At 37.5% G+C, this 27,910-nt stretch overlaps 2 protein-coding genes across 2 annotated transcripts; one reads left to right on the plus strand and one right to left on the minus strand.

The window, feature by feature from the left end:
* The first annotated feature begins 8,454 nt into the window (after positions 1-8,454).
* LOC110915256 lies at positions 8,455-9,233 on the plus strand. Its single transcript, XM_022159924.2, has one exon. The coding sequence runs from the start codon at positions 8,527-8,529 to the stop codon at positions 9,004-9,006; it is 480 nt and encodes a 159-aa protein (XP_022015616.1). The 5' UTR covers positions 8,455-8,526; the 3' UTR covers positions 9,007-9,233.
* Positions 9,234-22,268: 13,035 nt separating this feature from the next.
* LOC110915259 (protein LIKE COV 3) lies at positions 22,269-25,797 on the minus strand. The gene is made up of 6 exons (XM_022159927.2): positions 25,515-25,797; positions 24,072-24,124; positions 23,850-23,959; positions 22,989-23,156; positions 22,630-22,854; positions 22,269-22,533 (listed from the first exon to the last, which is right to left on the minus strand). The coding sequence occupies exons 1-6, from the start codon at positions 25,647-25,649 to the stop codon at positions 22,427-22,429; spliced, it is 798 nt and encodes a 265-aa protein (XP_022015619.1). The 5' UTR covers positions 25,650-25,797; the 3' UTR covers positions 22,269-22,426.
* Between the last annotated feature and the right edge of the window lie 2,113 nt (positions 25,798-27,910).

Here is a 27,910-nt window from a genome sequence, read left to right on the forward strand (position 1 = left end):
GCAACATGAAAACAAAAATAAATACTTACCAGCGCTAGTTGAGGGTTGCGCGACCAAATCTTCATCACGCGGAAGAACAAAATTCTTGACAATTTGAAGATACGAAAGCTCCTCATCAGCCCTTTTTGGAATAGTGCCCATCTTCCCACCTTCTCTCTCGAATGCAACAACATAAAGAGAGACAACTGCAGAAAAGAGAACAAGGGCAAGTTCACTAAAAAAAAGAAGAGAAAAGACGACAACAAACAGTGTAAGGAAACCCCAAAACTCACCTTTACCGTTTTTCGTGTACACCTGCTTATCATCTCGATTCATCCGCCAGCAAAGGCTCATACTAGCACCAACCAAGGCTTTCTCTGGCAAAACACTCGATGGAACATTCTTTAGATCCTGGTACCAATTCTCTGAGAAAGGAGTTTGTATGGTTTCTTTTGGAACATCTTCTTTGCCTCTAAAAACCATCCTCATCGAGATCACTCCGGCTTTAATAAAGAAAAATTTTGGCTTCCAATCATGAAAAGATTTTGGGGGGCTCAACAAGATCTTCTTTGCCGAAGCACGTTGCATAAACGAGTAAAACCCCTGGGAACAATGCATCTTGTGAAATACCCGGAAACGGGTAACCGTCGGCTCAATATGCATTGACCGGCAGACAAACTCAAAATGACGAACCCGAACCATCCCAATAGGGTGCATTTGAGAAATGTGAAATTTGTAAAAAGAAAGAATTTCAAGGAAAAACTTTGTTACAGGCAATCGAAATTTGCCTGCAGAGAAGAAATCCCAAAAAAGAGTGATGTATCCAGCCGGAGCGTCGAACTTGAAGTTTCGAACCAGACCATCGAAGGTTTCCTTAGACCACTTCAATGGTGGAAGACTAGAAGCCATTTCTTCAGACGAATCTTCGTGATGTTCTCCGGTTGACATCAAGGGGGAAATAACAGATTTCTTCAAAGGGGTAACAGGGAAAATGAAGTAGGACGGTTTTCAAATGGCAATGTTGACAAAAATAGGCAATCGAAAGATTTATATACCCACCGCCATAAATGACCTAGATAACAACAATAACACCTTTTTCGGGGTAGACACGGTTATCTAAGCATCAGGGGCGAGTGGGAATAACAATGGTGCGAGCTCACGCACGCGTGAAAGCCACGATCAACAACGTACAACTGACAACGACATCCTGTCACACGTCAACAGTCATCACTGCACCCTTTCACCTGCCAAAAGTCAAGTTAAAAGTATATGATTTTTAACAATATTCCGAATAATTGTATGGAAATGAATTAAGTTAAAATATCCTTATTTTAACTAATATTTATATATATTTTGGAATTATATAATTACATATACAACATACACCAAGCGTGTAACTCAAAGTATACCAAAATTCCAAAATAAATCTTAATAAAATAACTAAGGCTAAGAGTCGTTACTCGACCTAAGTGTCTAATAAAACATAGAACGTGTGTAGGTAGTGATATGACCCGTGGATAGAGACTTTGAGTACACGAGGCTGCTGACACAAATTTGTGAGTTAATGTCCCCCTTTTCTCTTAACTGTTTTCGGATTTATAACTTTCGGGGGTGAAATACATGTTTCAATGGTATGGTTTAGCTAAGGAATGAACTGTTAGATCATGTGGATGGGTATGCACACTCTTAAATACCATTGATCTAGTATAGACCGAGGGGCATGAGTGGTAGATCTATTGGGTGTAGCGAGCCCCACTCATAGGTCCTTGTGTGGCCGCATATTGTGATTATGTCGTTCCAGCCGGGTGGACCAGAGGAAATTCGCTAGGTTTGGATACTTCCTACGCCGTCACACACATATTAATGTCCTAGCAAAACATTAATTGATCTGTTCATAGACGCTTTACATACCGGTTATCTAAAGAATTCTCTCAAATGTTTACAAATTTATTGGAGCTCACATAAAAACACATGAACTCACTCAACTTTTGTTGATGTTTTCAAATTACATGTATTTCAGGAAACTAGATGGATCTATGGCGTTGGAATGGTTTTCAAGAAGTAAATTTCAAGATTAGATGTCATCCATTTTTGAAGGGTTTGATTTGTATATCTTATCCTGGATAAGATATATGAAGCAAAGCCTTGGTTAATCTAGCTTTTGTCAAAAGTCCATGTATGGAATGTAATTTCTTTTAATGGGTTGTAACTTAACTTGAAGTTATGTTGGTTGAAACTTAACAACTTATGTTTGTAATATTTTAAAAACTTATGAATGGATGAACATCATTTTAGTCGTATAGTTGTTTATTATAATTGAATGCAATGAAACTGATCAAGTCACACGTACACGCTTCCACAAAAGTCAGGGTGTGACAGATTAAATTTAAAGTCTAAGTCCAAGTCCTATGTGATAGCAATCCTGTGTCAACATCACCTCATGCATTCCCTGAAAACATGTTAAAATAAAGATCAACAAAAAGTTGGCGAGTATACAAGTTTGATACGTATAACATAAGTGTAAAAAAGCATAATCCACACGTCACAAGTATCTAATATGGCAATCGTGTAACATATGAGTACACGAGGCAAATTCAAACCTAAATGTAAGACAACTGAGTCCTTAGCACCGAAGTGCCAAGTCTTATGTAAAACTTAACAAGGACCACAGTTCCACAAGGATCTATCTAGGTGGGTTGTCAATCCTATAGCGCTATACATGTCAAGGGCAGCTTGCAAGGTTAATGAATTTAGCATAGGAACAATTGTAAACAAGTATGTATCACGTATGGCATATAGACTATGAACATGTAAGTAGATATGTATTTGAATAAGCATGTGTAATTTGTAGTGTTTTTGATATATGAACATGTTTTTATCCCAGATAGATAGTGTAAAAGTAAATAGAGAACATGTATACTCACGGTTTGCGAAGTTAACCGAGATAAGTCACGAACGAGTGTAAAGGTAGGACGAGCGAAGCGGAGTCTAGCCTAAAAGGGTAAAACGTAAATATGTAAGGGCATGGTTTTATGCAAGTAAAAGTATGAATGAAATATTTCAATGAAAGGAAATGAAAATACAAAGGTGACATAAAAGGATAAAATCTCATAAATTGATTAACCGAAAATGTTTATGTATATGTATATTAGTTTGAATAATCATATAAATTTATTATATGATTATATACAAAACTACTATATACGAAGTGGTATATAATGTCTAGATAATATAGGGATACTAAGTTTTTGTCATATTTTTATAAAGTGTCAAACATTTAGTTTAAGTTATTTAAACTAGGTTTTTATAATAATAGGTAAAGGATAAGTAAATAAATAATTTATTAGAAAAATTACATAATAAAATTAAAAAAAGAAAGTTGTTATAATTTTAATATTTATTTTCTGCCCAAAAATATTTATCATATTTTACTTGATTTTTAAAGGGATTTTAAGGGGTTAATAATGCTTAAAAATAGCAAAAGTTAATATAAAATGATAAAAATTCCAAAAAATTCAGAAATAAAAATAAGGATGAATCTTCCCACAAATCTCATAAGAGTTTCATCATAACATGAAATCACCATCCATTTAGTTGGTAGGATTTCGGTTCAGTTTTAGGAGAATATGCAATAATGGAGAAATGATGCAACATGTTCATGCAAGTAGGTAGATGATGAGATTTGCACCCTTGACCACTACATATGTCTACTTTAACACAAAACATCAAAATATTAGGTTAGTTTGATGTCTTGGTTTGGTTTTGGCGAAATAGCCCCAAATGGGTCAAATAAATGCATGAACATGAAGGGTGGAGATACAATAGGAAGTTTATTTGGCTAGGAAGGATAAGAAGTGATCTTGACCATCCATTAAGTTAATCAAGGGCTAAGATTAAATCAGGGAAATTAAAAGGAAGAAAAGAGGCGCGTGAGTTTGTTCAAGGGCATTCTAGTCAATCCAAGCCAATAGTTTCTCTCTCCTCCAATTCCCCCCCCCCCATTTTTTAAATGTTAATAACTCTTTCATACGACATTATTTTTTTATAAAAATTGCACCAAAAAAACGAGCGTTTTTTATCTTTAAAACGAGTATACTATTGCTATATTTTAAAAAAAAATTTAAAACCCAGTTGCGTAAAACGCAATAGAAAAACCACCAGTTATGTAAAACGCAATGAAAAAAAAAACTAAAAAATGACATTTTTCTAAAACGCAATGCACCAAAAACACAAAGAAATGACTTATTTGTAAAACGCAATGGCCAGAAAACACACAGAAATGTGTTTTACCTAAAACGCAATGCACCAAAAACACAAAGAAATGACTTATTTGTAAAACGCAATGGCCAGAAAACACACAGAAATGTGTTTTACCTAAAACGCAATGCACCAAAAACACAAAGAAATGACTTATTTGTAAAACGCAATGGCCAGAATACACTTAAATTGTCTGTTTTCTAAAACGCAATGGACCGAAAACACATAAAAAAGTGTTTTACCTAAAACGCAATGCACAAAAAACACAAAGAAATGTCTTATATGTAAAACACAATGGCCAGAAAACACTTAAAAATGACTCATTCTAAAACGCAATGGACTGAAAACACCTAAAAATGTGTTTTACCTAAAACACAATGACTAAAAACACTTAAAAATGAGTTTTTTTCTAAAACGCAATGGACACATAAAACTGTCTGTCACTGTGAACTGTCTCAACCCCAGCCAGGGGCTCTGCCCCTTGGACCCCGCCAAGGGCTGCCGCCCCTGGGACCCCGCTACCGGGGGCTGCCGCCCCCGGACCCCCGCAAAGATCGTAAAACGCAATGACTAAATAAAAAACCCAGATCATGAAAATGAAATTAAAGATTTTCTTACATGGATCGAAGCTGATTTCTTCATCAATTGACGAAATTTGAATGATAGAAACACTTATCAACGCTCGAATCGAACGAATCGGGTGATTATCTCCAAAATCACCGGAAAAAACGAGATTTTTTTATGAAATTAAACTGGGTTTTATTCAAAAAAGCTGAAGAACACGTTGATCTGGTTCTGAATCATTGATTGGTGATGAAAATCGCACTATAATGTAGTGATTATTGAGATAGAAAGTGAAGAAATAGTTGAAGATGGTGGGTTTTGAAAATGGTGGGTTTTTGAATTTACTGGGTTTTGAAAAAGGAAAAAGAAGGAGTTGAATTGACTAAAATACCCTTTCTCTTTATTTTAAAATTTGCCACATGTCATAATCCTATGGCTTCCTATCCTTCCTAGCGAAAATTAACTTCCTATTTGATCTTTTCCCTGAACATGAATAAAGGAAAAAAAACATGAAGGCAAGATGTTAGGTCATGTATGTGCACTTCTATAAGTCCCAACTGTAACACACGAACACCTAAGGTTGGTGTTTTGGTTTGGTAATGGGCTGGAAGTCAAGTTAGAGTTAGAGGGTATAATAGTCTAGAATGTGCATAAATGTAAAGAATCCGGAAAAGAAGCCTTAACCATTCTTGTTTATGAATTAAATTGAAGGTTTAAGGTCTTGGATTCATGATAAAAACAAGTGCAAACAACAACTAAAATGAAAACTAAAGGAAAGAAGTAGAAATGTGAAAGTCAAACCTTTTGGTTTTGACTTTGATGTTCTTTAAGAAATGCAGAAATTTGTAGATAGTTGAGAGTAAATTTGGAGTGTGTAAAAGGAAACGGGATGTTGGGATGATGGGATGTTGGGAGTGTTGTATTTGTGAATTTTGGGTGGAGATGTTACAGGAAGATTTGTTATCCACTAAATCATTAGAAGAGGTGATTTGGGTTGGAATTGAGGGTTTTGGGACATGGGAGGGATTCAGTGGCATATGGATTTGGGGGTGTTGCCGTGTTCTTTGTTTGCCGATGATGTTTGTCGTGTTATTGCTAATACTCGTAGAAGGTATATGTGTGTGTGATGAATGTTTTAGTTTCTGATTTGAGTGAATATGTTTGATTTGTTCATTCAATGGTACTGGTTTATTTTAAGATTCGATTAAATTTAAATAAGTTGGATGAAATTTTGCTGATGAATTGATGAGAATTGCAAGAATTAAGTGTTGGGAAACAAGAAATGGTGGGTGGTGGTGGTGATATCGTGGTGGCAGGAGGAGAAGAACAAAAGGATAGGGTTTTATATATGTTTTTATATTTTTTTTTGTTTTTATTTATATATGTACTTTTACATAAAAGGGTAGGGTAAAATGAATGAAATACCAATTATCGAACTTAACTGATAATTTAACTGGGTTATTGTCAAAAGATAAATAGTGCAAGGTTTTTAAAACGTAAAGGATGATTCTTGTAATTTCGAAAGGTAAAGGGCAGTCATTACGATTTGGAATATGCATAAAGGACAAAAAGTGTAATTTACCCTTGTTTATATTGTGTTTGTAGCTGAAGACAAGATGGACTTCATTAACTATGCATCTTTTTTAGAGGAAATATTTGATTTAAATATGAACAGGTATGATAGTTAATTAAGAGGTGTAAACAACTAGTGAACATGTTAGAGAAGTTAGTGTTTTCAATCACTTGCATATTAACAATATATGGAGCAACTATGAACAATTAAAGAGCAATAAGTCACTAGAACAATCCAAGCTTAAGAACTACGACAAAACTGTCAACAATGGCAGTCGAAGTAAAAAAAAAAAACGTTTGTTGGATCTAGACATGAGCAACAAAGAAGAAACACAGGGAGAGAGTTGTTGGGAAAAACACCTTTGAGGACTAATGTTACAAAAACTATACAAGTCTACTTCCTATCGATGACACTTGCTACTGACAATGCGTTCCTGCCATTGAGGACTTTCTATCAACATGGTTGTCCCTGCCATCGTTGTCACAACCGCCACCACTATTGCCGCCCCATCCCCACCATCACAATTTCCACCTTTACCGCCACCGACCCCACCACGATCATTACCACTACCAACAAAGCACCCTTACACTGTTTGTGCACATTTCTCCCACCAGTCACACCGACAGTGGTAGTATGACTGGCGACAAAGACGAACCGTAGGTTGTGGTGGCGACAACCGATAAGCTGTTGTGGGAATGGAAGAGGTGTTGGGTTGGAGGCAGTGGTGGTGATACTAGACATGACCAGGGGTTGAGGTGATGACGATAGCGACCGTCAATAGATCAAATTTATTTGAATAAATTTAAATAAATTTCAATCTTAATTTCCAATCAATTCCATTAAAGTTAAAATCACTTGACAAATTTCAATTTATATATGATAAAAAACAAACGGAATGAATAGTGATTTCTTATTATTAAATTAAAATTAGAATTAGAATTATTTAAAATTAGAATGAATAGTAACATCATTAAGAGATGAGTAAATGGTATCGGGTATAGATACCGATCTTAAATTTACCAAACCGGTGTATTTTCGGTACCGGTTCTGCTCAGGTATTCACCGGTTTTTACCCTCAAATACCGGTGCCGTACCAGTACCGACCGGTACCGAACCGTACCATATTAGTTATATTTGGTACCGGTACCCATTTTTGGGGATTTCGGTAACGGTATTTTCGGTACCGGTTGGTAACGAGCTCATCAAATCCTGTAGCAACACAGCAATGCAAGTAATCGCACCGTTTAGATTACCCTTTTCATACACACAGTAAGTAAACTGTATTTCGTTTGAATGAGCTTTTATATACACAACAACTTATTTTGCTTTCTTTTTTGTCTTTTTCTGTAATGAATGAATTGTAGCATGTAAAATTAACTTGGATATTTAGAATATTAATGAGCAAACGTATCAAATCCTGTAAATGAACCGGTATCGTATCGGTACCAAATTTACTATACCAAATCATTTTCAGTACCAATTTGGTACCCACCTGTTGGCGTTTTCAGAATCGTTACTTTCAGTTCGACACCGGTCTAGCACCATACCTGTATTTATTGATTTTTACCTTCAAATACCATACCGTATTGTACCGAGCATTTTCGGTGCCGGTACCTAATTTCGATGATTTTCCGGATCGGTACTTTCGCTGCCGTTACCGGTACCGAGCTCATCCATATTTTAACGTGTTAGCACCGTAATAACTGAACTGAAAACAACTGAATTTCCAACGTGTATGACGTGTGGGTCCTATTATTATATATTAGGTTATTTAAAATCGTTTCTCTTATGACGGAGTGACTATCCTTACCGCGTCATTTTATTTATATTTTGATATTCGGTATCTGTTTGCCGTTGCTGACACGCCTTTTATAGTCATTGGGTCCCGCCGCAACGCGCGAGATTAAAATAACTAGTTACTTCAATAAAATTCCATGAATCAAACGACATCTTACATAGTTACATATCCAACCCTTTAAGAATTGAATTTCTTTTTTCACATCCCTAAAATGATCTCATCAAACACATATATTGGATAAAAAAAAGTATCTTTTATTACATGTCACACACTCCAACCATCCATCACACATCCTTAAAACACAAAAAACAACCAAACACAAACTCCCTTATCTCCATCACCTCATCTCTCAAACATGTTACTCCGATCCCTTTGTTCCACACCCACCATCTCCCAATGCTATCTCCACCACCAACATCGCCGCCATGCCACCGTCATATCCATGGCCAAACAAACCGACGACCAAGTGTCCACCACCGGAGTTACTGAAACACTAGCAATAGCCGGTGGCTTAATCGCCAACCCGGTTATTGGCTGGTCTCTTTACACCCTTAAGACCACCGGCTGCGGGCTGCCACCGGGTCCTGGAGGGTCCATTGGTGCATTGGAAGGGGTCAGTTACTTGGTGGTGGTGGGCATTGTGGGCTGGTCTTTGTATACTAAGTCGAAAACCGGTTCGGGTTTGCCTAATGGGCCGTTTGGATTGTTGGGTGCCGTTGAAGGGTTATCTTACTTGTCGTTGGTGGCCATCTTGGTGGTGTTTGGACTGCAGTTTTATCAGCAGGGTTCGATTCCCGGTCCGGTCCCGGTTCCTGGTGATCAGTGCTTTGGTTGAGATGTGTGTTGAGTTTGTGACGCATGGAGTTTTATATAGTTTGATTGTTGTGTGTTCAATGCAATGTGTGTTGTTGTTTTTACAAAGTTGTGATGATCTTTTGTTTGAATATAGTGACTAAATTAGTATTTACATTTTCCCTTTAATTAACTAAAAGTGTGATCCTAATTAATATATGTATTCTTATGTGTCTAAGAGAATTGGAATACAACCCAACATTATGGTTTGATTTTATGTGTATGAGGGTATAAACCATAAATCAAATCGTTCTTGAGGTTTGGACATTTCGAAGTTTGAATGATTGAAAAAAATCCTACGATCGCGAATGGTTTTAAATCGGATTTTGAACACCATATTTTGAAACATTCATTTCATACACTAGGATCTCATCCCTTATGAGACAACCATCTTTCTTAACTTCACAAAATTCTATCACTTTGCCCAAATTTGTGTTTGTAATTTAAAATTTGTAGCTAGTCCACTTTTTAACTTCATAAAACTCTATCACTTTGCCCAAATTTTTGTGTTTGTTATTTGTTATTTGTAGCTAGTCCACTTACTAGAATGCTAGGGTGGGGATGAGGAGTCGGGGTGTAAACGAGCCTAGTTGCTAGTGAGCTACTTGAAACCGGCTTGTTAAAAACTCGGAATGAGACTAACTAAAACGAGCTAAAGCCCAAGCTCAAACTTACATTGGAGCTTATATAACAAACGAGCTCGAGACTGAGCTTTATATACCAAGCTTGACTAAATTCGTGGGTCTTAACGAGATTGGGAGACCGATGATTTGTCAGAAACTCAAGATCAGAGATGGAATCGAACTGCAGGAACTTTATTTGCACACGAACTCAACACACAAATGTTCTTGTCATCACAGGTTCACTAATTTAAATTTAAATGAAAGAAATCACTGTGATGATAGTACAGAAACTTAATGAATTCTTACGAACAACTTGTAAGAAGAACAAAGGAATTAAAAGATGAAAAGGTGAATGAGCTAATGATAGAAGACGTTGGGCAGCTCTCCTTTTATGGGGATCCCAAAAATTCACAAAAGGAAAAGATATGGACAGCTCTTGATACGCCTATAAAATGCCAGCCAAGGACAGCCTGGAAAGCACCTTGAATCAAACTAAAAGGCAGCCCATACAACAAGTAAAAGACAACCCAGCAACAACTAAAAACAGTCCAGCAACAAGCAGCCCATTCAACAACAAGCAGCCCAATAAAAGGCAGACCAAAGAAGACCCGTAGACCCTTGCAACAAAAAAGAAAAAAATTAAAACATAACAAAGACATGTTAATGTCTTTAACACCCCCCTCAGTTTTAATACCAAAAGGATTAGAGAGACCTAAAGACTTGCACATTTTTTGATGATCAGCTGGTTGAAGACCTTTAGTGAACAAATCTGCATACTGATCCAAAGAAGAAACACCAACGGTTTTGACCATTCGAGACGCGATTTTTTCACGAAGGAAAAACAGGTCGATTTCAAAATGTTTAGTTTTGTCATGAAAGACCGGATTTGCTGCTATGGACAGAGCAGCAGTATTATCACATTTTAACTCAACGGGCAATTCAATTTTAACTTGTAATTCTTGTAACACATTTACTAGCCACATTACCTCGCACAAAGCAGCGCACATAGATCTGTATTCTGCTTCAGCAGAGGATCTAGATACGACACTTTGTTTTTTGCTTTTCCAGGAGATTAAGGATTTTCCCAGAAATATACAAAAGCCTGTAACAGATCTTCTACTATCAATACACTTTGCCCAATCTGAGTCCGCATAAGCGGACAACTCAAAACTATCACCCTTTTTAAACATTAAACCAACACCAGGTGCTCCTTTCAAATACCTCAGCAATTTAAAAGCAATTTGAGAGTGAGCCGAAGTTGGCTTATGCATATATTGAGAAAGAAAATGAACAGCATATGCTATGTCAGGTTTGGTATGAGATAAGTAAATTAGTTTCCCAATAAGCCTTTGATATTCATTAACATTAACAAAGTTAGCTTCTTCTTTTTTACACAAGTTTGTAACAACGTAGTTTGGTTCAATAGGGCATGAAACATGCTTACATCCACTCATACCGAATTCATTCAGCAAGTCCATACAATACTTTCTCTGAGATGGGGAAATCCCTTCCGTAGTTTTAATAACTTCAATTCCCAGAAAGAACTTCAACAAACCCAAATCTTTGATTTTAAACTCAGATTGTAACAACCTTTTTACATTCTCTATTTCTTGTTTATTATTACCAGTTAAAATAATATCGTCCACATAAACTAACATAACAATGAACACATTATTATCAAATTTAATAAACATAGAATAATCACATTTTGACTTATAGAAAACCAATTTTCAAGAGCACATTCACGAGTTTTTCATTCCACATTCGTGGAGCTTGCTTTAACCCGTATAAAGATTTATTTAATTTGCAAACTTTATTATGATGACAGGCATTCAAACCATCAGGTATAGTCATGTAAACTTCTTCTTTTATATTTCCATAAAGAAATGCATTATTAACATCTAGTTGATAAAGAGGCCAATCGTTTTGAACAGATAGGCTGATTATACACCTAATAGTAACCATTTTCACAACCGGTGAAAATGTTTCATCAAAATCTATGCCTTCTCTTTGATTAAACCCTTTAGCAACCAACCTAGCTTTATATCTCTTGACTTCTCCATTTGATTTATATTTAACCTTAAAGACCCACTTATAACCTATAGGCTTTCTGCCTTTAGGAAGTTCAACAACGGACCAAGTTTTACTTTCATGAAGAGCACTGAGCTCTTCATTCATTGCATTTACCCAGTTACTATCCTTAATAACTTCTTGATATGAACTAGGTTCAAGTATTTTATTAACATTAGAGGCAAAACACACATTTTCAGGAGACAGGTTAGCATAATTAACGACTCTCTCATAACCGAACTTAACCTTGCCTTCGACCACGTAGTCACCAATTTTTTTTGGAATAGACACAGACCTAGTGGATTTCCTAGTGGTGGTATGAATACCCTCAGGAAGGTTTGATTCTTCATTGCTGTTACTGGACTCAACCCTCACAAGATTAGGTTCAGGTTCATCCACATGTTGATTGTCAGCCATGTCATTACCAGAGGATGACTGCTGAGTATCAACATGAGGTGTTGATTCACTTGAACTACTGCGTTGCTGAGTCTCAGCAGCTGAATCAGTTTCCACCTTCTCATCATCATCATCGGGATTTATGTCACTTGAAGAATAAAAAAGATCAAAGAAATTTGAATTATTTAAAGATTCAGTGTTGTCTAGATCAGATTTTGAAAACTACTTAGTTTTATAGGGAAAAACATTTTCATGAAAGCTGACATCCCTAGAGAAGGTAAATTTCTTTTGATTTAGACTCCAAACTTTGTAACCCTTTTTTAAGTTTGAATACCCCATAAAAAATACATTTTTCAGCTTTTTCATCAAGTTTATCAGGATTATTTAAGACAGTAAAGAAGCATAAGCAATCAAAAATCTTCAAGTGACTGAGAGAAGGTTCAAACCCAAAAATCAACTCATAAGGTGTTTTACCATTTAACACAGAAGATGGTGTCCTGTTAATTAAGTACGAAGCAGTGAGAACACATTCAGACCAGAATTTTAAAGGCACACCTAACTGAAACAATAGAGCTCTAGCAACATTGAGTAAATGTCTGTGCTTCCTCTCAACAACACCATTTTGTTGAGGAGTGTAAGCACAAGATGTTTGGTGAATGATCCCATGTGTATTAACAAAGTTGGACATTTGAGAGTTAACAAATTCAGTTCCGTTGTCACTTCTAAAAGCCTTAATATTAACTTCAAATTGAGTTTTCACAAGATTATAAAAACTTTGAATGTTTTCAAAAACTTCAACTATAGATTTCATTAGATATACCCAAACGGACCTAGAGTAATCATCTACAACGGTGAGAAAATATTTGAATCCTTCTATGCTTGAGACCTTATAGGGACCCCACACATCTAAGTGAATTAAATCACCTACTTTAGAGGTTTTGTGTTCACTTAAAGGGAAATGGACCCTGTGTTGTTTTGCTTTATGACAAACTTCACAGGGATCAATATTAGCTTTATCGGTTTTAAGATTTAAAACATTTAAGGCTTGATCAGCAGGATGACCAAGTCTTGAGTGCCAGAGCTTTATAGTTTCAGCTTTATTAAAACAGGCAATCACATAATTGAAAGAATTACCACAGAAATAAAGACCATCAGTTTGTCTACCAGTCACCAGGGTTTTCTTTAAGTACAAATCCTGAATATAACAAGTATCTTCATCAAACACAACCCTAAGGGGGCGTTTGGTCCACGGAATGTTTTGGAATTGGAATTGGAATTTGTATAGGAATTAGAATTTGAAGTAATTGGATTTGGATTTTAAACATTCCAATTGGAATTGGAAATTGTTGGAATTGGAATCTCAATTGCATTTTTGTTGTATTTGGTTGTCAAATGAATTGGAATCCATCACCGCGTCACCCACAACTCCCGGTTCGGATCGAAACGGTACGGGTCAAAACGGTTCGCGTCGAATCGGTTCGTGTCGAAATTGAGTCGGGACAATTTTCCTTTTTTTCCTAAGAGAACGGGCTAGATTGTCAATATGATTGTGAGCATGATTTTAATTTCTTAAATCATAGTGCTGAACGTTTATTGGGTGTTGACTTGATTGTCACAAGTCAAAACAGCTCAATAACCTTTTGACTATTCGATTCTCATCGCGACTAAACGGTACGGGGCGAAACGGCTCGGGTCAAAACGGTTTGATTCGAAACGGCACGGGTTAAACGGTTCGTGTAGAAACGGTTTGCGTCGAAACGGTACGGGTAGAAACAGTTCACGTCAAAACGGTTCGATTCAAAACGGTACGGGTCGAAACGGTTCGCGTCAAAACGGTTCGATTCGAAACGGTACGGGTCGGAACAGTTCGCGTAGAAACGGTTTGTGTCGGAACGGTTCGCGTAGAAACGACTTGTGTTCGTGTCGAAACGGTTCGTGTCGAAACGGTACGGGTCAAAACGGTTCAGATCGAAACCGGTGCGGGTCGAAACGGTCAAACATTCCAATGAAAATACTTTAATTCCTTCATATATAGGAAGGATTTTGAATTCCTTCACATAAAGGAATTTAAAGGAATTCATGCTAATTCCAATTCAAATTCCATTGTCAACCAAACACATGAAGATTGGAATTGAGATTCCAATTCCATCAAATTCTGTGAACCAAACATATTAAGAGATGGAATTCAAATTCCAATTCACTTAAATTCCATTAAATTCTTGCGAACCAAACACCCCCTAAGTTGATTATCCTTTGCTAATTTATGCACAGAGATTAAGTTGACACAATATTCAGGGACCACAAAGACATCTCTTAAGATAACAGAGTTGGATAATTTGTAGCAACCTATTATAGTGACTTTAGCATCAGTACCATTAGGGTGTTTGACCGTTATGTTATAATCAGAAACATCAACTTTATTAAACATATTTTCACTAGACATGATCATGTGCTGATTAGCACCAGAATCAATAATCCAACTCATATTATTTTGAGACCAAGATTTACTGTTAAAACAATAAGACCTCTTGTAACAATCTAAAGATGAGATCACATTATGACATTTACCTCCAACATTTGTCTTAGGCCCATCATTAGTCTTTTTCTCATTAAGCAAGTCAAGAAGTTTAGTGAACTGATCTGAAGTAAGAGAATTCAAAGAATTGCTAGCAGATTTGTCACTAACAGAGTGATTAACAGTACTGTTTATAGAAGAATTAGCAGAATTATTAGGCTTGGACCATTGATTGTTATTCTGATTAGGTCGTGGTCTAAAATTAGATGGGTAACCATGAAGCTCAAAGCATTTATCCACTACATGACCTATTTTATTACAGTGAGTGCACTTCAAGTTGGGATTAGAACCTTTGGTAAAACGTTTTTTTATTTTCATTGAATTGATTAGTTTTAGCAGCAAATCTAACATTAGGAACCTTAGAGGAACTATTTGAGTCCCTATGAGATTCCTCTCTAGATATTATAGAAAAGGCAGTTTTGACAGTTGGAAGAGGATCTCTTGTTAAAAGATTTGTTCTAACTGGTTGATAAACGTCATCTAATCCCATCAAGAACTGCATAAGTTTAATTAAATGATTAAATTCATTGAACTTAGTAGAAGCTTGACAAGTACAAGAAGGCAGTTGCAGCATAGCGTCAAATTGTTTCCACATAGTATTAATTTTGTGATAATATTCAAAAACATTAGCACCATTTTGACTGACAGAGTTAATTTTTTGAAATAAGCCAAAGACAACCGAGCCATTTATTTTATTGTAAGTTTCCTTAAGATCGTCCCACACCTCAGATGCAAGTTTAGAATAAACTTGACCAACATATAGTTCATCAGAGACAGAGTTTAAAATCCAAGTTAGAACAATTGAATTGCACCTATCCCACTGATTAGCTAAGACATCATCTGTAGTTGACCTTTTACAGGATCCATCAATAAACCCTAATTTATTCTTAGCCATTAAAGCAAGATGCATAGCATTCGACCAAACCACATAATTTTCTGTTCCTTTCAACTTGATATTAACAACAGTAAGACCACTAGAATCACTGGCATGCAAATAAAGTGGATCACTAGCATCAAGTTTGCTAACTAAAGTGACAGATGACTCGGACTTGTTTGTATTATCTATAGAAAATTAGCACAGTAAACAAGAAGATAGAAATAAACACAAGCCCAGCAAAAACCAGTCACAGACAAATAACACCAAGACAACAAGTAGATAATTAATAGGACACCAACAAACAGAGAGAAATAAAGAGAAACAGAAGTAAAGAGTCAGCGAAACTGCACCAGTGTTCCCGATCGCTGGTTCGTCACTCAATAGGTGCCAGCACAGGTCTTAGTGCAGGAGCCTTTTACTTACAACTTGACACTAGCGAGGAGAAAAATAAGAAAGATCTCACCGAGGGGTTTTCCCAAGTTAGGGTTCGCCAAGAAACAACTCACAGTTGTAACCTTCGCTTAGGGTTACAGACTGTGAGACAAAGAGAGCAAGATCTGCACCACGAACAGCGGAACAGCCGATCAACTGAACAATCCAGATCCGATGAAGATCAGAAACCCTAATTTCAGAGCTCCGGATAAACGACAGTAATCAGCAGCGGAAAGACACCAAGAAATCGTGAATCACCTTTTGAGCTCTGATACCATGTCAGAAACTCAAGATCAGAGATAGAATCGAACTGCAGGAACTTTATTTGCACACGAACTCAACATACAAATGTTCTTGTCATCACAGGTTCACTAATTTAAATGAAAGAAATCACTGTGATGATAGTACAGAAACTTAATGAATTCTTACGAACAACTTGTAAGAAGAACAAAGAAATTAAAAGATTAAAAGGTGAATGAGCTGATGATAGAAGACGTAGGGCAGCTTTCCTTTTATGGGGATCCCAAAAATTCACAAAAGGAAAAGATATGGACAGCTCTTGATACGCCTATAAAATACCAGCCAAGGAGAGCCTGGAAAGCACCTTGAATCAAACTAAAAGGCAGCCCAGACAACAAGTAAAAGACAGCCCAGCAACAACTAAAAACAGTCCAGCAACAAGCAACCCATTCAGCAACCAGCAGCCCAATAAAAGGCAGACTAAAGAATACCCATAGACCCTTGCAACAAAAAAGAAAAAAATTAAAACATAACAAAGAAATAGGATATTAAAACTGAGATATGTTAATGTCTTTAACACCCCCCCCCCCTCTCAATTTTAATACCAAAAGGATTAGAGAGACCTAAAGACTTACACATTTTTTGATGATCAGCTGGTTGAAGACCTTTAGTGAACAAATCTGCATACTGATCCAAAGAAGAAACACCAACGGTTTTGACCATTCCAGACACGATTTTTTCACGAAGGAAAAACAGGTCGATTTCAAAATGTTTAGTGTTGTCATGAAAGACCGGATTTGCTGCTATGGACAGAGCAGCAGTATTATCACATTTTAACTCAACGGGCAATTCAATTTTAACTTGTAATTCTTGTAACACATTTACTAGCCACATTACATCGCACAAAGCAGCGCACATAGATCTGTATTCTGCTTCAGCAGAGGATCTAGATACGACACTTTGTTTTTTGCTTTTCTAGGAGATTAAGGATTTTCACAAAAATATACAAAAGCCTGTAACAGATATTCTACTATCAATACACTTTGCCCAATCTGAGTCCGCATAAGCGGACAACTCAAAACTATCACCCTTTTTAAACATTAAACCAGCATCAGGTGCTCCTTTCAAATACCTCAGCAATTTAAAAGCAATTTGAGAGTGAGCCGAAGTTGGCTTATGCATATATTGAGAAAGAAAATGAACAGCATATGCTATGTCAGGTCTGGTATGAGATAAGTAAATTAGTTTCCCAATAAGCCTTTGATATTCATTAACATTAACAAAGTTAGCTTCTTCTTTTTTACACAAGTTTGTAACAACGTAGTTTGGTTCAATAGGGCATGAAACATGCTTACATCCACTCATACCGAATTCATTCAGCAAGTCCATACAATACTTTCTCTGAGATAGGCAAATCCCTTCCGTAGTTTTAATAACTTCAATTCCCAGAAAGAACTTCAACAAACCCAAATCTTTGATTTTAAACTCAGATTGTAACAACCTTTTTACATTGTCTATTTCTTGTTTATTATTACCAGAAGTGACTAGCTCCCGAATAAAGTGGCAATCCAAATCAATATGTTTTGCCCTCTTATGGGAAACTAGGTTTTGAGTCATGAAGAGGGCGCTCTTGTTATCACACAAGAGAGTGGGCCGATCCGGAGGCAAGGCATTAAGCTCTTGAAGCAAATGAGTGATCCACACAATCTCTGCTGCTGTATTAGCCATAGCCCGATACTCAGATTCGCAACTTGATCGGGAAACAGTCGGTTGTTTCTTAGCACTCCAAGAAACTAAGTTACCCCCCCCCCCCCAAAAATATTGAATAACTGTATGTGGAGCGACGAGTCTCAAGACAACAAGCCCAGTCAGCATCGGAATACCCAATTAGCGAGGATCGAGTTGGGCGACTAAAAATGAGACCAAAGGACAAAGTACCTTTCACATAACGGAGAATCCTTTTGACCGATTTGAAATGATCAATAGTGGGAGCATGCAGAAACTGAGATACCTGATTCACCGCATAAGAAAGGTCCGGTCTTGTGATTGTTAAATATTGTAAGGCACCGACTAACGAACGAAAGAGAGTTGGATCAGAAAACGGATCCCCTGTTGAAACAAATGACTCATGTAGTGCTAAAGGAGTCGCAATTGGTTTTGAGTCATAAAGGTCGACTCGTTTCAAAATATCCGTGGCATACTTAGATTGGGTGAGAAAAATACCGTCATCGGTGTAGGCGACTTCCAATCCAAGGAAGTAATTGAGATCACCCAAATCTTTGGTGGCGAACTCACTGTTGAGCCGAATAATAAAATCACCAACTAACGACTCGTCATTTCCCGTGAGGATTAGATCATCTACGTACACAAGTAGATACATGGTGCAAGATTGGCGCCGATAAACAAATAAAGAAGTGTCAGACCGGCTACATGAGAAACCATAAGATAGTAAAAATGTACTTAGGCGTTGAAACCAAGCATGAGGTGCTTGCTTAAGGCCGTATAAATCGTTGGAGAGCTTGCACACATGGTTCGGGAAGTTTGGATTGACGAAACCCGGTGGTTGTTCCATAAAAACGGTCTCATTTAAGGTGCCATTCAAAAACGCATTTTTGACATCAAGTTGGTGCAATTTCCATTGGTTTAAAACCGCAAGTGAAAGAACAATGCGAACAGTGGAGGCTTTCACAACAGGACTAAATGTGTGAGAGAAATCAAGACCCGGTATTTGAGTGTAACCTTGTGCCACTAAACGAGCTTTGTATCGCTCAATCGACCCATCGGAATGATACTTAATTCGATAGACCCACTTAGATCCAACAATGTTTGTGGAGGAAGGACGCGGTACCAACGTCCAAGTTTTATTGTGATTTAAGGCATCAAGTTCTTCATTCATCGCTTGAACCCACTTAGGGTCCTTAGATGCAGTTTTAAAACCCCGTGGTTCAGTGATTGCAGCTAAGGCAATATGCAAAGGATGAGTGGTGAGAGAAGCTAGATTGGCAAGATGCTTTGGTTTAAAGATACCTGCCTTGGAGCGGGTAGTCATATGGTGAGTGGAAGTGGAGGAAGTTTGGTTAATTTGCTGAGTCGAAGCCGAAATAGATTCAGCTTCAGGTTGGGCCGCAGATTGAGTTTCGTTTGGTGGTTGGTTATTGATTTGGTGAGGTAAATTGATGGGCTCGGCAGGTTGGGCTGAGGAGGGCATGGTAGGGCAGCTTGGTATTGGGCTCTGGGCTTGGTGAAGATTAATATTAGGTAGAGGGCTATTGGGTGGTGGTGGGTTATTATCTGTTGGTTGAAGGTTAAGTGGGGTTGGGTCGCATAAGGTACAAGGTGTTGGGACAGATTTAGAAGTGTTGGATGAGTTATGGGATTTCGGGTCTGTGGTTTCCGGTACCTTTATGGGCAAAGATTCCTCCAAAAAAGTTGAGATATCAAGAGTTGATATACTCTTAATGTTGGCCGCCCCTTTAAATGGGAAAAACAATTCATTAAACCGAGCATGGCGCGTGATATAAACACGTGATGTAGAAGGGTCTAAACACCGATAGCCTTTGTATTGCGAGCTATTACCGATGAAAATGCACGGGATACTTCCAGGTTCTAGCTCGTGTTTGGAATAATCCCGCAAGTATGGAAACACTTGGCAACCGAAAACGCGAAAGTTAGCATATTTCGGTGTACAATTAAAGAGTGTTTCAAATGGTGATTTATTATCCAATAATGGGGTTGGAAGCCGATTGATAATGAAAGTAGCCGATGTAAAAGCATCCACCCAATAATTTGCGGGAACGTGAGCATTGAAGAGCATAGCGAGACCCGTTTCAACAATATGTCTATGCTTCCTCTCGGCACGGCCATTTTGTTGCGGAGTGTAAGGGCATGAATACCGATGGAAAGTGCCATTATCCTCGAAAATTTTTCGGACCGTGTGGTTTACAAACTCCGAACCACCATCACTTTGAAATACTTTGATTTTCCTTTCACATTGCGTTTGCACAAGATTAATAAAAGTAGGCAAAACAGTATAGAAACCCGTTTTTGTTTTTAGTGGATAAAACCACGTGAACCTGGAATAATCATCAATAAATACCACATAATATAAGTAACCGTCTTTAGAATGAACCGGAGATGGTCCCCAAAGATCACAATGAATAAGATCTAATGGATGCAAAGATCGTTTAACATTAATATCAAAAGGAAGTCGTTGCCCCTTTGCAAGTTGGCAAGACGTGCAAATATTCGGTTTAGGTAAAACAGAAGTAACAGATAAAACCCCAAGTTTATTCAAAACAGAAATAGAATCAAAAGTAACATGGCCTAAACGAGCATGCCACAGTTCATACGAAGCTCGGTTAGAAACTGAAGCAAGTAAGGCTTGGGGGGCTTCCTTCAACACGTAAAGGCCATTTTCACAAACTCCACTAGCTAGCGTTCTTTTTGTTCTCCGATCCTGAATATAAAAGAATGGTTGAGATAAAAGGACATTAACCGGGTAATCGGATGTTAACTTACTGACAGATAGCAATTTCTTCGTCAGATTAGGAATAACCAAAACATCACGTAATTTAAAATGATCGGAAATAAGGGACGTTCCCGTATGTGTAATGGGCAATGACTTACCATTACCAAAGATGACACTAGCATTACCTTGATAAGGAGTGGAGTGATGCAGTGAATCGAATTCCGGGGTCATATGATCCGTGGCTCCCGAGTCTACATTCCAGTCGGGAGAGTTATTAGTTACGCGACATTGGGCATGAAATGCTTTTGCCAAGGATTCATCAGAAGAAGGAAATTTGTTTCTAGCAAATTTTTGAAGACCTGGACAAGCAGTGGCCAAATGACCACTAGTTTTGCATATTTGGCAAGTTGGAGAACGCTTTTCAAACCCACGACCACGACCCGATGACTGACCACCACGATTACTGTACCCACGGTATGAAGATCGGCCACGAGAGGGGCGATTATGCTGAGCCGTAAAGGCTGCAGCTGGTTGAGAAGACCCGTGGAGGGATTGCACGAAGATTTCGTGGCTCTCAGCTTGAGTAACCAAATCACAGAATGGCGGAATCAGTTTGATATTACGAACAGCAACAGAGAAGTTTTCAAAAGACGGGCCAAGACCGCACAGGAACCAATGGAACTTATCCATCTCCAATGGTGGTTGACCGATTGCTGCAAGTTGGTCGCAAATTGTCTTGAATTTTCGGCTATACTCAGAAACCGAAGCCGTACCTTTGGAGAGTTGACGCAACTGATCACGTAAAGAGTACATACGTTCAACTGAAGAATTGCTGAACGGACTCAAGAGCCAGCCAGATTTGCCTCGCACCGGATATTCCAAGCACTTCCGATGCAACCTCCTCGGTGAGTGAGGCATTGAGAATAATCACGGCTTTTTGATCCTGGGCTTTCCAGGGAAGAACAGCCGGGTTAGGAACAGTTTTATCATCCTTTGTAATGGTTTCGGATGGCGAGGAGAGAGTTCCATCAATGTGACCAAGAAGGTTTTGGAAGGCAAATATGGGGAGCATATGATTCTTCCAAACCAAATAGTTTGTACGGGTTAGTTTGAGAGTAACAAGGTGGAGAAGAGTGCTCATCGATAGAGAATCCAATGAGGAGGAAGCAGAGGTGTCGGCCATGGTGAAGAGGGAAGGAGACGGATTTTAGGGTTTGAAGAGGGAAGATCGTGTATTTTGGCTGATACCATGTAACAATATGAAAAATCAACCTCACAATTCATGAGGGATCAATGCATTAACATATATACAAAGTTTACATAAATCACTACTCTAATTGAGGAGAGTTGACCAAGATAATAGGAAACTAGTTAATACAAGATCAATACACATAAAATACAATTATACGTTAATAGTAACAACCGCAAAGAATAATGAACAAAACAATATTGGCGATCCTTCAAAGGAGAAAGGTTAATAAATAAAATTCGAAAGAGACCTCAATTTTTTATTTCGCGGCAGGCCTTACAAAAAGTGGAGTCGCGCCTGCATATCACCACCATGTATCCAACATTTTGGTTATAAAGCTTTTAAAGTATGATTAAAAATACTCTAAAACACTTAAAAGTTAAAACTAAATGTTTTACATTTCTGTTCATTGTATCTCTCCAACACATTAGCCCCATCTCTATGTTATGAAGCTTTTAAAGTTTACACTCATATTATACATGTGGAACAGAAAACTTCTCAAGACTCATAGACCGAATGCGCTGCGAGTCCTTTGTGATTAACATATTTGGCATCGACATGCCTCCCGAGATTATAATCTCTGCAAATAAAAAAACAGAGTTTTCATTTATCACCAAACTTTTATATTCAACTTAGCAATACTAAAAATGGTAACTAAATAGTGAACCCGTAATACCTATCCCTTCTCGAACTGAGATATTGGGCTTCATGACATCTTTGGAATTCACAAGTACAATATCGCCGAGGTAAAGGTGGTTGGTTGGGACATACACGCAACATAGCTCTTCGGCACCTGTGCTTTTCCTAAGTATAACAGTTGATGTTATGAATCCAATCGCGTATTCTCCAACACTTGGGTGTTTTATAATTGCAACTTCCTTAAAAGCATGTGAGCCTTGTCCTAGAAAAGATATTATCTTTAACGTGTCATATGGTTAAAAACTAGCTAAAACTCGGTTGAAAGTCAACAAAAGTCAGTTATTTATACAAGTTTTTATAAAGTGGGACAAGAAATGATTAGATTGAGGGACTTACCTGGTGAGATGGCTGCACTGATTTGCTTAGATGCAGTGTAAATATAACTCATGAGAGGCATCTTTTTGATTATATATTCTCCCAAACTGAGAAGAGAAGAGCCCAACCATGATGACATGAACACACCCACCAAAAAGATGAATGTGATGGTAGTAATGAATCCAAGACCTGAAAAGAAGCTAAACTATTCAGTAAAGATTGGTTCAAGAAATATAGAGTAAATGAAACTTTTTAAATCTGGGTCCCTGATGTTTCATTTTTCTTTGCCATTTTCATCCAATTAGCAAACTGGGTTAGAATTTTCTGTTAACTTTTTTTTTTTTTTTTTGTCGTTTTCCTCATTTAAATGAAGGGCATAATCGCCATTTTATGCCATCGTATATTTTAATTAAATGAGGAAAACAACAAAAAAGGGGGGAGAAGTTAGCAGAAAATTCTAACCCAGTTTGTAAATTAGATGAAAATGACAACAAAAACGAAACCTCAGGGACCCAGATACAAAAAGTTTATTTTTTTGACTGAAGTAGCAAAAGTGACCTAAACTCGGGGACCATTTTAGTATTTTACTCAGAAATATATAAAAAATCTGACAAGTTCAGCACAACAACTCAGCCAAATTGGCAGAAAACACATTAGTTTGTTATAGAAGGTCAAGATATTAAAAGGTCAAGTAAAGCATGGCTATTAACTTTTTTTTACCAAGGGATCAAATGGTGAATAGGTATTGAGGTTTCTCAACAATATTATGATTTGATAGGCGATCATTTTATTTTATTGGCATTTGAAAAGAAAAGGATCATTATGTGAACAAGGATGTTATCATGCTACTGTGCACAATGCTTATGTGAAAACAATACTAACCGAATATATTAATTCCCAAAAGAACGTAAATCGGGGAGAAGATCCAGTCCCCAAGTTGAATGAACCACCAAGTCACATAAAATGTAATGGCTATGGGAGATAAAATGACACTGCAAACCAATAAATTATTAGTAACCAACTGGCAAACAAACATGTATATATTTCTGTAATGATACTATAATATTAACTTATGGATGAAACAAGAATATGAATAATTAATACCATCCAGTAATAAACTTTTTTGAAGCCCAGCTGCGAATTACCTTTATACATGCCTGCACAAGTAATTAAGACAGAACAACACTGTTTTAACCTTTCCTCCTACAAACTTTAATCATTAAGGATCCACATAACTCATTGTATAGTTGCAAAGTTACATATATGTTTGTTTATTAGGATCATCAATCAATTTGAGTGTTTGATCGATTAACGATAATATCTTACAGCACATATTATCTGAAAGTAAAAAAAGTGATCAGTTTGATCCTTGAGCTCAAAGAATGGTCCTGTTTTTGGATTGGATGGAGAATCTCACACCAGATTTTGGCTTTTAAAAGGCAACAGGTGAAGTTGATGAGATATCAGCATAATTGGACCAAAGCCCACAGGTTAGGCCCAACCCAAGTGGGCTTCATTTTAGTAAGCCCAAGATAAGCCTGCCCATTAAGGTTGTTTTCTCTATATAAGCTCTCTCAATGAATCATGATGTGTGGATGATTGAGCCATGACATTTAAGGAGGCCCATGATCGAGCTTTCAATGGTGATTTACGAAAACGACCATAACTTTGGCTACGAGTCTCCGTTTTAGGCGTTCGACCAGTCAAATCAAAGCTTGAAACGAAGAGCACGTCGTGGCAGGGAACCGGAAGGGCCTTGTCCAAGTTTCTGCCCAAAAAAACGCATTCTAATGGGAGTTACGAGCAGTTTTAACTTTTATGTTTTTTTCATGTTTTCGGGCTTGTGTTTGGCCCATTACCTTTTGTTTCAAATTTCGGTTCTTATTTATGTTCTCCACATGTAACTCAGATGGTCATTCAACAGTTTTTGCAATAATCATTTGACCATTTCAAATTCTCTGCCTTTTGGGTTGAACTTGGGGGTTTGGGGAATATTATCACAGAATCAACGTGATCAATCCTTCATTATCATTTCACACGCTACATCAATACACATGATTCCTAATGTGGCCCCGGTTGACTTGCGCGTTAGAGTATTCATGGGGCTTCATTGCTTCAAGCCCGTGGATCCTCTAACTTGTGGTTGTAACTTGCATTATGGCCCGATCAAATGAGAAAACACATCACGCCTTCTTGGAAACCGGACGGCTCACTCCCTTGCCATCAACAGTGTGGTTTTTGGTAGCAACAGAAGTCATTCCACTCATAGAAAAGTGTTTGGCCCACATTGGATATTTGAGGAGTGAGTGTAGAGGATTATTCTTACCAAATTCTTCTAAAACATGAAAAGATTAAAGCCAAACAAATTTATAATCACAACAAGTTTAATTTTCAAATATTTCACCGGTGTGATCCGACTTAAAACAATGTAAATCAGTAAAAAATTGTAGCATAGGGAAAACCTCATATTTATCAGATCATACACACATGATGTTTTTAATATAATTTCAGAAACACAAAGCACAAAAATAATAATAAATAAAAGACCTCTCTGCCGGAATTATGAGAGGGAGAGGCCCCGGGAGGAGTATCTGATGGAGATAGCGGGGAACCGATAATATCCGAGAAGCCGGTCCCCGGGATCAGTCGTTCTAGATCTCTGTCTCTGTCTCTCGTTCCCATTTTTTATTTCCGGCGAAAAGCTCCAACCCACTGTAACCAACTCCGTCTTCAGCTTTTTTCTCATTTTGGACGTTAACGCATAATTTTTGTATGATGTAACAAACTTACAAAAACGTCCTTCAACTATTAGTAATACCCTCTACTTTTACTTTTGATAGTTATACCCTTGGTTAAAAACGAACTAGATTGAACTGAGATAGCTTTCAGTATGATCAGTGCCGGTCCAACTATTTTAGAGGCCCTAAACGAAGAAAGAATCTGGGGCCCTTTTACAATTTTTTTGGGTTTTAAATTTATATAACACCTAATCAATCTATAAACTAATAAAAAACAACCTAATCAAGCCTCATCAAACAATCAATTTGACCAATTTACCTAATCAATCAGTTCACCTAATTAATCACTAAGAATAAAGAATTTATTACTAAGAAAAAAAAATCGGATACTAAACAAATTTTCATCAAATAGCAGAAATATAAAAGCATAAATTAGATGTGTATAAAATTACCTTGGAGGATGTGACGATGTGTTTTCCACTCTACTCTGAAATGTTATATCTTCCACAAGAGAAAAAAAATACAATAAACTAAGAGCATATTTCAATCGAATAAGAGTTGATGATCGGATCTGATACCGTTTCAAGTCCAAGCATTAAACCATTGGAAGTGAGAAGGAAACAAAAAATCCTATTGAATCCATATACTGAAATAAATTCCGGCAAGAAATAGCACAAGAACATTTTGTAACTTACAAGGTATTTTATTGGACGATTGGAATTCCAAAATAAATTCTATTAATTGCATCAGCTATTTGCCTAATCCAAAGCCTTGATATTCGATCCATGTTTAATTAAGCACTAAGCAGTCTGTGGCCCAAAACCTCTTTAAATCTTGCATATAGACCTGGCCCAATGTTGTTGGTGCACTTGTGTCTGTACTTTGTCTATATTCGGTCTGTATGTAAACGATGTCCTAAGTTAGTCTGTAAGTTGACCAAGTCAACTATCCTCCTAGTTTGACTTGGCCAATAAGTTGTAATATGTTTGTCTGCATCGAAGGATAGCCTCGAAGGATACTGTTGATCCTTCGAGGTGCTCGAAAGATATGCTTCGAATGATTAGACCTCGAAAGGTGATCTTTCGAGGTCCTTACTGATCCTTCGAAAGCACTATATCCGAAAGATGATCCTTCGGACCATCTATCGGATCCTTCGACCAGACATCATGGGCTGGGTATATATATACCCATGCAGTGTTGTGTTTAAAGACAGAGATGCACACTTAGAGAGAAAGACAAGAGTGGAGAGCATTCTGTCCGAAACACACACACACACACTCTTTGAGAGTTTGCAAACTGATTGTAAACATTGTGCTTGTAACCGGAAACTTTCTACGTATTAATACAAGTGGTGTTAATCGTTGAGTCTTGTGTGTTCTTGTGTTTGTTCTTGCATCATCCCGGTTTGCTCGCTAGCTTGGATTCCGCACTCGCTAGTGAGTTTGTATAACAAGGTTTAGGTTTGTTCTCGATCCTCCGAGAGGGACCTACAAGTGGTATCAGAGCCTTGGCTCTCTACCTTGTTTAAAACCGGGCTTTGTTCAAGTTCTTGGTGTGTTCGAACACTTGGTTTAGCACCCGTTTTTGGTGGTTTTCTTGCTTGTTTAAACTGAAAAACGGTTTCTAAACCTTTCGGGAGTGTTCAAGATCGGTTTGGGTAACATAAAATTTGTTTTGTGAAACTTTGTGTTTTCCGGCCATTTTTCCGGTCATATCTCCGGTGACTGGTTTGGTTAAGGTTGTGTCCATTTTGGGTAAACTTTTTGAAAGTCCAAAAAGTTGGTGAAAAGTTGTTGGCAGACCATATCCTTTCTGCCGAAAGTACTTCACCAACCCATCACCTTTTCACCAACCCGTCAACGTTTCTGTCAGTGTGTCAGACCTCGAAAGATACCTTTCGAGCTCGATAGATCATCCTTCGATCAAGGAGATTCGAAAGATAGCCATCCTTCGAACATCCTTCGAAGTCAGTGTGTTATCCTTCGAGTCAAGGAATCTTTTCGAAAGATCATCCTTCGAGTTACTGTTCATTTCGAAAGATAAGGATCCTTCGTGTAGGAGAATCTTTCGTATTAGTGTTCGAAAGATCAGGATCTTTCGTTGTGAATCTTTCGAGACCTTTGTTCGAAAGATAAGGATCTTTCAATCTTCGAAAGATAAGGAGAATCTTTCGAAATCTTCTTTCGAAAGATAAGGATCCTTCGT

The sequence above is a fragment of the Helianthus annuus genome, chromosome 16, assembly GCF_002127325.2.
Source record: "Helianthus annuus cultivar XRQ/B chromosome 16, HanXRQr2.0-SUNRISE, whole genome shotgun sequence".
Taxonomy (NCBI): Eukaryota; Viridiplantae; Streptophyta; class Magnoliopsida; order Asterales; family Asteraceae; genus Helianthus; species Helianthus annuus.